This window comes from Cricetulus griseus, chromosome 7, assembly GCF_003668045.3.
Source record: "Cricetulus griseus strain 17A/GY chromosome 7, alternate assembly CriGri-PICRH-1.0, whole genome shotgun sequence".
NCBI lineage: Eukaryota > Metazoa > Chordata > Mammalia > Rodentia > Cricetidae > Cricetulus > Cricetulus griseus.
In genome coordinates, this window is record NC_048600.1 from 121,804,739 (window position 1) to 121,819,069 (window position 14,331).

At 50.2% G+C, this 14,331-nt stretch overlaps 1 protein-coding gene across 2 annotated transcripts in view; it reads left to right on the top strand.

Annotated features, from left to right (window-relative positions):
* Axin2 (axin 2) overlaps positions 1-9,974 on the top strand; it is a 29,349-nt gene extending 19,375 nt beyond the window's left edge. For both annotated transcript variants that reach the window (XM_027425832.2, XM_027425831.2), the window contains exons 5-11: positions 1,308-1,448; positions 1,602-2,110; positions 2,355-2,549; positions 2,800-3,030; positions 3,725-3,820; positions 5,234-5,401; positions 8,481-9,974. In XM_027425832.2, coding sequence (XP_027281633.1) covers positions 1,308-1,448; positions 1,602-2,110; positions 2,355-2,549; positions 2,800-3,030; positions 3,725-3,820; positions 5,234-5,401; positions 8,481-8,607 — 1,467 coding nt within the window. In that variant the 3' untranslated portion in view covers positions 8,608-9,974. The remainder of the gene's footprint in view (positions 1-1,307; positions 1,449-1,601; positions 2,111-2,354; positions 2,550-2,799; positions 3,031-3,724; positions 3,821-5,233; positions 5,402-8,480) is intronic.
* Positions 9,975-14,331: the final 4,357 nt, after the last annotated feature.

Genomic DNA, 14,331 nt, shown 5'->3' on the forward strand with positions numbered 1-14,331 from the left:
CCAGGTCACCTGAGTAGGGTTACATGTTTGTAGCTCTCCCAGAAACTCCTGGCACAGGTTACACAGTCACCTTGTCTTGCAATGAATAGATTAAGATTGCTTTGGGGAGTGACTCCTGTGATGCCCCCCCCCCCATACAATATAGATGACAAAGATGCTTGAGTGGGAGTTGGGGTGAGAATGTGTCCACCAGAATTCTATTCCCCAAACCTGTAAATCATCTGAGTTTTGTCCTGGGGTGTGCAGATCGACTTTGGGGCGCAGGTTCATGGAGGCAACCTCTGTAAGAACAGCCATCCAGGCAGGGGCCTTTCCTTCCCCTGCTCACGGTTCTGCAGCTAAGTGGTTACTGTGGGGAGGCTAGCTCTCCAGCTAGGAAGAGCAAGTTGGCTTTCTGCTCTCCCCACCCCAAAAGAAAAAAGGCAAAGTAAGAAAGAGGAGGAGGAGGAAGAGGAAGGAGGTGGGACAAGTGGAGAGGTGGGGAGGGCAGAGTGGGGGAGCGAGATGACAGAGAAAGGACAGAAAGCCAGGCGGCGGGGGTTCTCGCCGTTTGCTGCTCTTGGCAGGCTTTCTCGATGCCTCTTTTTATATTCCGTCCTGGGTTTGGAGATGTTCCGTTTTCCCTTGATAGATCAGCTTCAGGCAGCCAAGCTCAGCAGTGTTCTGCTACTAGCCCGCAGCAGCTTTCTTCATTTTCTGTACAAAGAGAGGAGGAGGAGGGGAGGAGAAAAACGAGGGAGATGGAAGACAGTGTTGAGACAACACTACCTCAAAGGTGCGCAGTGTGCGGCCAGGAAATAAATTACCACTTCTTCTCTGATCTGGGGCCGGTGACTTCTCTCCCCCCCTCCCTCCCCCCTGCCTCTTTTCCAATCTTATTTTTTTTAATTTCCAACTCCCTTTCTGTTTAGACCCTACTTTTTATTCCTTGAGTTGGTTTCTCTCCCCTCCCCATCTCAGAGGGCTGCCTCTTTTTGATGTTTGACAACAGTCTTTGAAGATTTTCTACTTCAGAGTAGCTACTGATGGGCTGGTTGTACTACAGAGAGAACAAGCAGGGCCTCTCGGAGTGCGACCAACTGCTCCTGCCCAAGGCAAATGCTGGTGGGGACCATGGCTCTCCATGAGGCCACAGAACCCGTGCATAAAAGTCCTGAGCAGTGCAGGCCGCCTCGCCATCCACTTTCCACCCAAACGCGGGGACTCAGCACACATCAGTGGGCCCCACGAGCTCCATCCAAGCTGGTGTAGCCAGTGCCTGCTTGGCCTGCTAATGGTGCCTGGTTCCTTCCTTCCCACGCCCTCAGAGAACCCACCGTCTGCCCAAGGAGATGGCACCTGTGGAACCCGCCGCCTTCGCCGCGGAGCTCATCTCCAGGCTGGAGAAGCTCAAACTGGAGCTGGAGAGCCGCCACAGCCTGGAGAAGCGGCTGCAGCAGATCCGGGAGGTAGGGCCAGCCGCAGCATCCTCTCCACCCCATGCATGTCCGTGTGCAGACGTGTGCATGTGTACATGTGTGTGCTAACCCATGGGTGCATGGACCCAGGGTGCAGAAGGGTTGCTTCCTTGTTCACTTCCCCTCTGGGGTCTTTGTTTCCAGGATGAAGAAAAGGAAGGGTCTGAGCAAGCACTGAGCTCCCGGGATGGAGCGCCGGTCCAGCACCCCCTGGCCCTCCTACCCTCGGGCAGCTATGAAGAGGACCCGCAGACTATCCTGGACGACCACCTGTCTAGGGTCCTTAAGACCCCTGGTTGCCAGTCGCCTGGTGTGGGCCGCTACAGCCCACGTTCCCGCTCCCCTGACCACCACCACCACCATCAGCACCATCAGCAGTACCACTCCCTCCTCCCGATCGGGGGCAAGCTGTCCCCAGTGGCTGCTTGCCCACTCCTTGGAGGCAAGAGCTTCCTGAGCAAGCAGACAACGACGAAGCACGTTCACCACCACTACATCCATCACCATGCTGTCCCCAAGACCAAGGAGGAGATTGAGGCAGAAGCCACGCAGAGAGTGCGCTGCCTGTGTCCTGGGGGCCCCGAGTATTATTGCTACTCCAAATGCAAGAGCCACCCCAAGGCTCCAGAGCCCCTGCCTGGGGAGCAGTTTTGGTAAGTGACTAGCACCCCCAGGGTAGGGCTTTTCTCCCAGCCCGTGTCCTGAACAAGTGTGGAGTAGATCCGGGCTAAGGGTTTAGCTTCCTAGAGGGGCGTGAGAATGGGTTGCAGCATGGGCAGCCACAGATACGGCGGGTCTGTCCTCCCTTGTGGGATTGCCATATTCCAGGGGTCTTGGAGTTTTGGGTCTTGGAGTTTTAATGGGATGTCTGGATTGGGTATTCTTGGTTCCCTACAGTGGCAGCAAAGGCAGCACCTTGCCCAAACGAAATCCAAAAGGCACAGAACCGGGTCTGGCACTGCCGGCCAGGGAAGGAGGGGTGTCGAGTGGATCCGGAGCCCCTCAGCTTCCAGGGGAGGAAGGAGACCGTTCGCAGGATGTCTGGCAGTGGATGCTGGAGAGTGAGTGGCAGAGCAAGTCCAAGCCCCATAGGTAAATACCACACCCAGAGACTGTGTGGGGATGGCTATTTCTGCAGCCCGTGGAAAGCAAACGAGACTGCCGTCTTAGTATTAGACACTGGGCTGAGGAGACCACAAAAATGTCATGTTTTGGCAGTGACCCCTGCTCATGTTATGGTAGAGTTATTTTCTTCTCTCTCAGAATAGACAAGTTTCTATTGAAGTCACATTTTCCAGTTTTTCTAACCCAGTTTCTCTCCTTCTCCTCATGTCCTGTTCAGTGCCCAAAGCATAAGAAAGAGCTACCCATTGGAGTCTGCCCGCACATCCCCAGGCGAACGAGTCAGCCAGCACCATCTGTTGGGGGCCAACGGACACCCCCGCTCAGTGACCCGGGCTCACCCATTTACCCAGGATCCTGCAATGCCTCCCCTCACCCCACCCAACACTTTGGCACAGCTGAAGGAAGCCTGCCGCAGGCTGGCAGAGGTGTCAAAACCCCCAAAGCAGCGGTGAGTAGACGTGGGGAAGGCATTCAGAAGGAGAGGTGGGTTGGAGATGGAGAGGCAAAGACTCTCCCAGGAGGAGCCATCTCTGGCTCCGGAAGTCATTCTCTTTGATTCTGTTCAAGCAGGGTCTTTGAGGCAACTTATTCCTACAAGTGGGATGATTCTGTGTAAATCCTTACTAGTGTCCTCACTTCAGGTGAGGCAGGCTAGATGAGCATATGAGTAGAATCAAGGGGAGAATCAAGAGTCTTGAGCCCTATGCGGCACTAAGATAGCCCTGTTGTGGGCTGTTCCAGAATGTCTGTGAACACAAGGCCTTGGTTGTGAGTCTGCAGGGAGGGAGGGAGGTTGGGTTGGGTCTACATCTCTTTAGAAGGCCTTTAGAAGGTTTTTTTCTGCTTCCCAATTGCCATGGGGATGGGAGTTTGCCTCTATCCTCTAAGCCAGTGGTCCTCAACCCGTGGGTCATGACCCCATTGGGAAGTCAAATGACCCTTTCACAGGGGTCGCCTAAGACCATTGGAGAACACAGATGTTTCCATTATGATTCACAACGGTAGCAAAATTAGTTATGAAATAGCAACAAAAGGAATTTTATGTGGGGGGTCATCACAGCATGAGGAACTGCGTTTAAGCATCTTGGCATTAGAAGGTTGAAAACCACTGCTCTAAATCCTTCACTCCGCTACGTCCTCAGGTGCTGTGTGACCAGTCAGCAGAGGGACAGGAACCACTCGGCCACTGGTCAGGCAGGAGCCACAACCTTCTCTAACCCAAGCCTGGCTCCAGCAGAGTGAGTATCCCCCTCTCCGGCATTGCTGGGGTATTTGGGATGGTTTACATTGTGGGGTGCGTCATTGTCTGGAGCGATGTGTATGTGGAACTCCATATTTGAAGTGATCTTTGTTTCCATGCTTCCGTGATGAGCAGCACTAAAAGCAGGTGTTGCCATCAGTGAAGATCATGGGAAATCTGCCTAATGAGAACACTAAATCACAACACAGGGTTTCCAGGACCATTGTCAGAGGGTAGAGGGGATTGAATCTTGTAGGGCCTGGAAGTTAGTGGGCTTGGACACAGCTTTGAGTCACCCCTGAGCATGTTCTGCTTGGAGAAGATAAAAATCTTGTCCCCAGCTGGGTGGCAGTGGCACAAGCCTTTAATCCCAGCACTCAGGAGGCAGAGACAGGCGGATCTCTGTGAGTTCAAGGCCAGCCTGGTCTACAGAGAGTTCCAGGTCAGGCTCTAAAGCTACTCAGAGAAACCCTGTCTCAAAAAAAAACAAGAAAAAAAATCTTGTCCCAAACTGGCCACATGATCCTTGTTGAAAATTTGCGCGTGGAGATGGGACTTTGAACCCTTTCTCCAGAACACCAATGAGTTATAGAATGATCTAGATAACATTTTCTTAGCATCTTCATCCTGAGCAGTGACTGATGTTTGAGGTTCTGAATAAGCTACCTTCCTAAATCCTTTCCTTGTTTTGATTGGTAAACCTCAAGTCTACCAGCTGTCTACAGTGGCTTTTATAAAAGCCACTCTAAAAACAGAATTAAATGGGACAGCTAAAATGACAGCGGAGCCGGGGATGTAACTCAGTTGGTAGAGTGTTTGCCTAGCATGCAGGAGCCCTGGCCTGGCTCCTCAGTACTGCAGAAATGGAGGTGGGATGAGTAAACCCCCACAATCTCCAGCTCTCTGGAGCTGCAGGAAGAAGGTCAGAAGTTCAAGGTCATCTTTGGCTGTCCAGCAAGTTTGGGGCCAGCCCGGCATATATGAGACAGTGGGCCATTCCCTTGTGAATGTGTTTCTGTGGGCGTTATGGGCAGGCCTCCTCAGGCATTGGAGCTCACAGTGACCATGCAGGAGCCCTGGCCTGTGGTTGCCTCCCTGGTATTCCCTGGTCACCGTGAGCCCCATGCAGGCAGTTCCTCAATACCCTCTCTTCTCTAGTCTTCATTGGGGGGCACCCTCTTGTACTAGCCAAAAGGAGGCCTCTGAGAGCCCCAGTTTGAAGGCATTTGAGGGATGTGGTATCCATTTACAATCAGGACAACCACCCTCCCCTCATGCTGTGCAGATCTCTTTAGAGGTTACTACCTTATAATGTGAGGGTCAGCCATCCTTTGTAGACCCCATACTGTACGGGTATAAGTGTGTATCTGCTTTGAGATGCTGAATTTGTGACATCCTGTCTTCTTTTCAGTCACAAAGAGCCAAAGAAGCTGGCAAGTGTCCACACGCTCCAGGCCAGTGAGTTGGTTGTCACTTACTTTTTCTGCGGAGAAGAAATCCCATACAGGAGGGTGCTGAAGGCCCAGAGCTTGACCCTGGGCCACTTTAAGGAGCAGCTCAGCAAAAAGGGAAATTATAGGTAAGGTCTGGAGTTTGCTCAGAACTCAGAGTGACCCACCCCAGAGCGCCTTGGTCTTTTCAGGCCGTGGGTGGATTTGGGAAGTGCTGCTGGGTATCTAGGGTCTTTCTGTTGCCTTTCCCCCCTCACCTCTAACAAGAGCAGCCATAGTGGGAAGCTGCTGAGAGGGGTAGATCGAGCCAAGTGAGCAAGACTGAGAACAAAAAGTTATAGCCATTTGTTTAACCAGAAGAGCGGGGCTCTGCTATGTGGTGGAGGCTCTGTCTGAAATTGGAGGTCCACTTATCTGTTTGGGGTGGGGACTAATAGGGAGAGGTCAGAACCATCCCAGAGGCTGCCATGTTGGAGGCTTAGAAAAGCAGAGACCAGGGCTCAGGAGCCACCAGCCTCCTCTTTGGTGAGCACCATCCCTGGCTTTGACAGACCACCTGTAGCAGCAGTGTTTGTCTAATTAGGAAGGAGCCGGGCCTATCTATCACAGTCAAGAGGGTGAATAAGATGGCTAGTCTCCTACTTGGCCCTGGGCTTCACTGCCCTCTTCCTGCCACCTGGCCCCTTTGCCTCCCTGGTAGAGTGGGGGGAACCTTTAACAAGGCGCACAGTGGCCTTGCCAGGTCCTTGAGCAGACCCAGGAGCTAAGGGTGAAGTCCAGCTCACAAACATCTTAGCTACCTATGGAAAGGCAGGGAATGACCATGTCAGTTCATTTGGAATTTGACCTTCTGGCCTCCCTCTGGAGGGAGTGTAATGTATGTTCTGCCCATTTATGTCCCAGGTGTGGAACACCAAGCCTGGACAAAGTGAGGCAGACAAGGCACTCAAAGTGGTCCCCACTCTTGAGGTTTGCACCTGCGGAGTGTCCCCTCCCCAATTGAGTATCCTGAGGCCCTATATGTAGAGGTGCAGCCCACATGTACCTCCAGAGCCCAGATGTGAGGGGAGAGCCTGAAGGATACTCAGCCTCTTGGGTGGGCCCTGGGTCCTGGCCCCTGGGTGAGCAAGCCTGTTGCAGGATGCTGAGTGGCCCCACCTTCCCTCTTAGATCTTGCATGACTGCACCAGCCATTCTGTCATAGAGTTCCTTTGGTGGTGCTAACAGTGACCTTTTGCAGGGAGAAGGACCAAGACCCCGAAGGTAACAGCTTACTGGGGTGGTGGGTGGGTAGCTGAGCCCAGGTCATCCAGTCAGACCCGAGAAGAGACCATTCTGAAAGTTATCAAAGGGTCTGGGGTATAGGCCCGGCTGCCGCCTTTAATCTCCACAGAGACACAGGTGAAGCTAATTACACAGTGTGCCCCTCCAGGGATTCATTTTGATCTTGGCTTTGACTCTGCTGGACTTTGAGAAGTGTGGGTGACCTTCGGGGAGCGAAAGTGTCACAGCACATTGTGAAGAGGCCTACAGGGAAGGGCCTCGTTCAGCCACTCCGGCCACATCTGGCTCTGATTTTTTCCCCCTAAGGCACATTTAATAAGCCTGGCTTTGAAGCTCTGGCCTCCCCTTTAATGCACAAAGACTTGCACAAATGGTCCCCTTCAAATTCTTTGCTGATTGGATCAGGCTGTGGGAAGTCCCTCCCACCCACCCGCCTTATCTCTGTTGTTGGGCTTGGTGTCCTCCTGGAGGTGGGGGTTGGGGCAAGAGAGTACCATGCCCTCCTCCCCAAACCAGGGCCTTGACCCCCAACATTTCAGTTTGTACCCCTATCCCCCACTCTAATGAAAAAGAGCCCAGTGAGGCCAGGGTTGTGGAGCTGGGACCTGGGCTGTGTTGAGTAATCTCACCATGGCAGGAGTTCAGAAAGCAAACAGCCTCTCCAGACATGCCAGACACCATTGGTGCCAGATGTCGGGAGAAGGCAGAGTTTGCCACATGAAGCCTGGTACAGTGGAAAACCCAGTTCTCGGTGAAAACGAGGGCGAGGCAGCATGTTTGAAGTTGGGGGGGGGTCACTCAGGAATGTGGCTTCTCTCCCTGCTGGAAGAGGTTGCAATTATGGAAAAGGTCAATGTATGTTTGCCCAGAGATGCCATGAAAGCCCAGCATGGTAAATGTCAGAAGGTCAGAGCTGGGGGCCGAGCAGTATTGGTGTTCGGGCCCTCTCATTTAGGAAAAGGGTTCCCCCTTGCTCTCCTGCCCCCTCCCTGTTTTCTCTCCCCTCAGCCTCCCCTAAGCATTTTGACCCATGTACAGTGCTGCACCCCATAAATGGCTGTGCCCCTAGGCAGCTAGCTCAGCCACAAGCACCCTGGCTAGATAGACCCCCAGCTTCCTTGGACTTAGTTCACCTGCTCTAAAAACGGAGTGACACAATTATCTGAGGATGGTACCTCAGCCCTAAACACGAGACAGAATTTTATGTCTTAGTGGCTCCATGGTTCTTCTCTCTGAGAGTGGCCTTTATGGGCTAGAAGGGACAGTTCACAGGGAAAGCTTAATCCCCCTGAGGGGGTCCCCAAAGGAAAAGGCAGTGTTTAGGATCATCTGCAAGGCTTGGGCTAGGCCTGGCCCAGGATGGTATACAGAGTATGGGGACTCGTGAGAGGCTGTCATTGGCATCTGTACAATTAAACAGTTCCGAGAAGGAGGGCTGTTGGAGAGGGAGAAGAGGAACCTTTGAGGCAGGAGGGGAAGGCCAGGGACTTTACAACGGGTTCCCTGCCCAGGGCTGGCCTATCTCGTGGGGCTGGGAGAGACTGTTGGCACTCGGGTAGGTGGCCTCTGGACTGTTCTAGACTGAGCTGAGTCCCCAGTCCTTGGAGGATCTCCTTGCCCTGCCTGCCATCACAAATGAAGCTCCAGCAAATGCTCTTCCCATTCTCCTCCCTCAGAAAGAGAGAGGGAAGGGGAGTGTCCATGTTAGGCAGATAGGTGGCAGCTGTCCTGGCTAGCAGCTGAAAAGAGCCCGGCCTTCCTACCCCCACAGTGCATCTGCCCTGCCCATCTGGCAAGGTGGCCTGTCCTCATCCAGTGTGGACCACTGTTTGAGATGCGCCAGGCAGTCAGTGCAGATGGCCAGCTTGGTTCTCTGTTGGCAAGAAGATGCCGTCTCAACAAGCTTTCCCGTCTTCTTTTAAGGTATTACTTCAAAAAAGCGAGTGATGAGTTTGCCTGTGGAGCAGTGTTCGAGGAGGTCTGGGACGACGAGACGGTGCTCCCCATGTATGAAGGCAGGATCCTGGGGAAAGTGGAGCGGATCGACTGAGCCTCCACCTCCGTGTGCGCCATGGACCGAAAGCTCAGAGACCTGTCTCAGACCTACGAGACAGCCACAAAGTATTTCGAAGGAAAATGAAACCAATTAAGAAGACAAAGTCTAGGGAGGAACCAGCCCCTGGGTCTTCAGGAAGGGCGGGTGGTTGCTCTTCAGTGCCAGTGAGCTGGGTACCGAGATCAGAAAAACCTGAACTATTTATTCAAAACGTGACCACTCTGGGCTATTGAGGAGGCTGACTGTGTTTGAGAGACTGCCATACATAATATATGACTTCCTAGGGATCTGAAATTCATAGACTAAGAGAAAACTGTGTATAGCTTGCCCAAACAGGAGTCCTTATTGATATTTATTGAACAGTCGATTCCCCCACCCTCACCCCCCACCCCCCAGTTTATGCTGCTTTAAACACGGAAGTGGGAGAGAAGTTTGGATCGCTGTCTACACTGAGGAGCCAAGCTGGGAGTGCATTAACCATTTCTGTGTTAACAGAGGCCTCTGCTCTGCACGACATCTCTCCAAGTGAAGACAGGCTTCTTTTGAAAAAAGAAAAAAAAATGGCGCCCCACCTACAGAAATTGGTGCCAGCCCCCCACCCCTCCCAGCCATGCTGCTTTGCCTGTCACAGAAGTCTTGAGGGTTGATTGTGACAGCATCTTCACCACTTTGGGAATGTCATGTTGGGTGGGGGCCATCCAGAGTGGAGGTTCGGGGAGCCTTCACCCCAGGGCCAGAGGTGCACCTTCCCCTTACTGAGTCCTGGAAGCCCCGTGGCTGAGCCTGCTAACCTTCGAGGCCTTGTGGTTCCAGCATGTGATTTTTTTTATTTTATTTTAGAAAGGGAGAGTTCCTTTTCTTTTTAAGTCAGTCTCTGGACCACGGCCACCAGGAATCCACCCTTACCCACCCAACCCTGAGAGGACACGGGCACTTAGCAGCACCTCTCCTCCATTCCCTTCCCCTTGGCGCTCGGGTTTGTGTTAAGTTAACCTGTATGTCCTGTTTGCCATCCTTACTGTACTATAGGCCTGTGTATAGTGTAGGGCAGAGTGTTAACCAACTGGCTAGTGCTTGACTTGGGAAATCGGTACAGTACCTGTACAGGCACGGGGACCCACTCCGTGCACCGCCCTATATTCAGGGCTCAAGCTCTCCCTTGGTTTTTGAAAGGGGTTTATGTATAAATATATTTTATGCCTTTTTATTACAAGTCTTGTTACTCAGTGACTTTTGTCATGGCATTTTGTTCTACTTAGACTGTAAATTATGCATTATAAAGAGTTCATTTAAAGAAAATTACTTGGTACAATAATTATTGTAATTAAGAGATGTAGCCTTTATTAAAATTTTATATTTTTCAAAATGTTGGCCTCATCTTTGGATTCCCCCAGGGTGGGAGTGGGATCAGGGAACTCCTTTTATATAGGAATGTCTAGATGTGGCTTCCCCTTGCTTAAGCCCTATTCTGCCTGTAACAAAGCATGGTTATATAGCCTGTAAGTTGACCCCAGGTACTGGCTGAAGTTGTTCTCTCATGGGCAACTGTATTGGAGAGTTTGTCCCACCCCCTGCACTCAGGCTTCCAGGCACATGTCTCCCACCTGACTGAGTGGTCTTCTTGGTCTTGGGTGAAAAGCTTCTGGAAGTGGGTATGTAGCCAAGGCATGGCCAGCTGAGGCAGTGGGTTTTGAGGCTGATGCCATCCACCCTTTTTGTCCTGGTATCTGACCTTAGATCATCGACATCCATCATCCATGCTCCAGGGAGGTCAAGTGTCAGGAACAAATCTTCGGTCCTCAGTGGGAGTCAGAAGAGCAACTTGCCCTTTGGTGGTATGTGTTACATGACCTTAGACATCAGCTAGCTGTTGCTCACTCAGACATGTGTTCTCCACATGTGGCTCAGGAAGCCAGGCTGATACATTGACAGGAATGTCCACTTGAAGTCCTATGAAGTGAACCTTGTAGAAGTCTGGTGATGGGCTGAGGTGTAGCTCAGTGGTAGAGCTGTGTTGGTCATGAATAGGTCCTGGGTTCCATCGCCAGCACCAGATGGGAGATGACTCTCAGAGGCACTTGGTCTGTCTTGGCTTCCTGTTGCTGAGTTTTTGTGACATTGGGCTCAGTGGAGGATCACATTTGACTTTGGTCCTTGTTGACATCTGGTGTTGGGCTGAATGGATAAAGCAAGAACCCTTGCTGTGTGGGATGTAGGATCCACAGATGTAATGCTTGCCCCCAGTGGAGGCTGGGGAGTTAGGGATCCTTCCAGATCCTTCTAAGGTGAGGAAGGCTCAGCAGTTCAGAGTCAGGGAAACCTGCTGTACTTGGGTAGGTGTGGAGGGTTATGGGTGGTTGTTTCTCTTCACCTTCAAGCCTTTTGATTCAGCTACTGAAGAGAAGGAGGCAAGGAGGGTTTAAGACCCAGGGTTGAAGCTGGGTGGTTAATCCCAGCACTTGGCAGGCAGATCTCTGTGAATTCGAGGCCAGCCTGGTCTACAGAATGAGTTCCAGGATAGCCAGGGCTACAGAGAAACCCTGTCTTGAAAGACAAAACAAGCACACAAAAAGGCCCAGGTTTGTTGTTGGTTATTTTGTTGTTGTTTTGTTTTATTTATTTATTTTTGCTCCTGGTTCTTTTGACTTTGCTCTTTAGGGGGCCCCATTACTCAGCTCCCAAATAAATAGGGAATCTTAATTCTTTCTTATGAATGGGCAGCCTCGGCTTGTCTTATTTCTAGCCAGCTTCTCTTAAATTATCCCATCTACCTCTTGCTTCTGAGCTTTTACCTTTGTCTATTTCTGTGTATCTTTCTTTACTTCTTAACCCATGACTTGCTGTGTAGCTGTGTGGCTGGGCGGCTGGGCGGCTGGCCCTTTCTTTTCTCACTCATTGACTCTGGCTCCCCAGATTTCTCATATTCACTCTCTCTGCCTGCCAGCACTGCCTGTTACTCTCTCCTGCCTGGTTATTGGCCATTCAGCTCTTCATGAGACCAATTGGGTGTTTTAGGCAAGCAAAGTATCACAGCTTCACAGAGTTAAACAAATGCAATGTAAACGAATACAGCACATCTTTGCATCATTAAATATTCCACAGCATAAATGAATGTAACACATCTTAAAATGATATTCCACAACACAGGTTTGAATTCCAGCCCTTACCACCTTCTGTGTGCCTACCTGGCCTGCCCCTCCCCACCCCCACCTCCCGCTATATGTAAGGGATATAGCTGGAGTAGTTGATCACTCAGATTTAATTTATTGTGGTGAGACATTAACATGATACAGCCTCCACTTTTCTAAAGTACACAAGGTTATTAACTACAATAGCGACAACATTGTACAACGAGAACTTCTCTGTGTGTCTGTGTGTTACATCTGCACTTGCATGTATGGAGGTGTACCTGCCTGTGGAGACCAGAAGTCAGGTGTCTTGCTCCATCACTCTGTCTTCTCTTGAGATAGTCTCTTAGAGAACTCGGAGCTCTACTGGCTGCCCGCAAGCCCCAGTTACCCACCTGTCTCATTCCTCGAAGCATAGGGTTATAGGCATGTGTGCAATCATGTATTCATGCTGTACTGCAAGAGGGTTTGCCCACTGAGCTATCTCCCGAGCCCTGGGATTCCTCAGTCTGCATAATTAAGGCTTTATGTTTACTGGATGACAAATCCTTTAGCCTCCTCTCTGACCACAGCAACTACCGTGTTACTCTCTGACTATTTTTAAGATTATTTTATGTGTGTATGAGTGTTTTTGCCTGCATGTGTTTATGTGTACTGCATGCATGCCTGGTGCCTAGAGGTCAGAAGAGAGCATCAATCAGATCCCCTGGGACTGGAGTTAGAGATGCTTGTGAACCACTATATGGATGAGGGATACCAATCCTGGGTCTTTTGTAAAAGCAGCAAATGCCCTTAACTACTGGGCTATGATCTCTCCAGCTCTATGACTATTCTAAATACTTTAAAATTTTTCTATTTAACTTACTGTTTTATGAGCATTAGTGTTTTCCCTGGGTATCACATCCCCTGGAACTGGAGTTACAGACAGTTGTGAGCTGCCCTATGGGTGCTGGGAATTGAATGCAGGTCATCTAGAGGAGCAGCTGGTGCTCTTAACCTCTGAGCCATCTCTCCAGTCCCTATTTTAAATTCTTCTAAGTGGAGTCATGCAAATTCTATTTATCCTTCTGTGACTAAAACTGCTAAGCATGTAGTCCCCAGGGTCTATCCATGTCACACTCACAGACTTCCATTTTCAAGGTTGAGCAGTATTCTACTGTATATGCATACCACATTTCTTTAGCTCTTCATCCAAAGCAAGCATTCAGGTTAATTCCATATCATGGCTCTTATAAACAGTTTAGTAGTAAACTCGGGAATGCAGTTAATTCATTGAGATCTTGATTTTAGTATTTTTGATAAATATCCAGAAGTGAAAGTGCTTTTTTTTTTTCTTTTTTTTTTTTAAAGGAATCTCCACTGTTTTGCAAAGTGATTCCACCATTTTCTTTCCTGTGAAAAGTATACTGAACTTTCAAATTCCTCATGCATTTATCAACACTTGCCTTTTATTTATTTATTTATTTATTTATTTATTTATTTATTTATTTGTGCACTCGTGTGTGTGTGTGTGTGTGTGTGTGTGTGTGTGTGTGTGTGTGTGTGTGAGAGAGAGAGAGAGAGAGAGAGAGAGAGAGAGAGAGAGGTGGGTGGCACTTGTGCTGTATATGAGTATCTTAGTCTGGGTTTTGATTGTTGTGAAAAGATACCATGACCACAGCAACTCTTTGTTTGTTTGTTTGTTTGTCTGTTTGTTTTTAAGACAGGGTTTCTCTGTGCAGCCTTGGCTGTCCTGGAACTCACTCTGTAGACCAGTCTAGCTTCACACTCACAGAGTTCCACCTCTCTTTGCCTCCTGAGTGCTGGGATTAAAGGTTGCACCACCCCTGCCAGGCTCACTGCAACTCCTAAGGAAAATATTTAATTGGGGTGGCTCACTTACAGTTTCAGAGATTCAGTCCGTTGTCATCATGACGGAGAGCATAGTGGCAGGCAGGAAAGTGTATTGCTGGAGCTGAGAGTGCTACGTACATCTTGCAGGCAGCAGGAAGTCAACTGTCACACTGAGGGAAGCTTGAGCATAAGAGACCTCAAAGCCCACCCCCACAGTGACCTACTTCCTTCAACAAGGCAACACCTCCTAATAGTACCACTCCATTTGGGAACCATTTTCTTTCAAACCACCACAATGAATGAGAAGACAACTTTTGGGAGTCAAGTCTCCTTCCACTTTGTTAGGAGACAGGGTCTCTCTTGTTTCCGAGCAGCTGTCTGACCTTCAAGCTAACAGGCAACTCTTTAGTGGCCACCTCCTCTCTCTCCTCAAGAGTGCTGCCACTACAGACACTCCACTGCACCCAGTTTGTTTGTTGTTTGTTGAGACAGGACCTCATTTTGTAGCTCTGGCTATCCTGGAACTCACTATGTAGACTGGGCTGGCCTCGAACTCACAGAGATTCGTCTGCTTCTGCCTCCCTAGTGTGGGGATTAAACATGTCTGGCACGTCCAGCCCTTTTATGCTGGTTCTAGGGACTGAGCTCAGGTCATCACGTTTGCCCACTGAGCATCTCACTGGCCTTTTTTGTTGTCTTTTCTAGCAGGCACCCTCACAGGCATGGGAAGGACAGCCTTGCTTGCATGTCTCTGAAG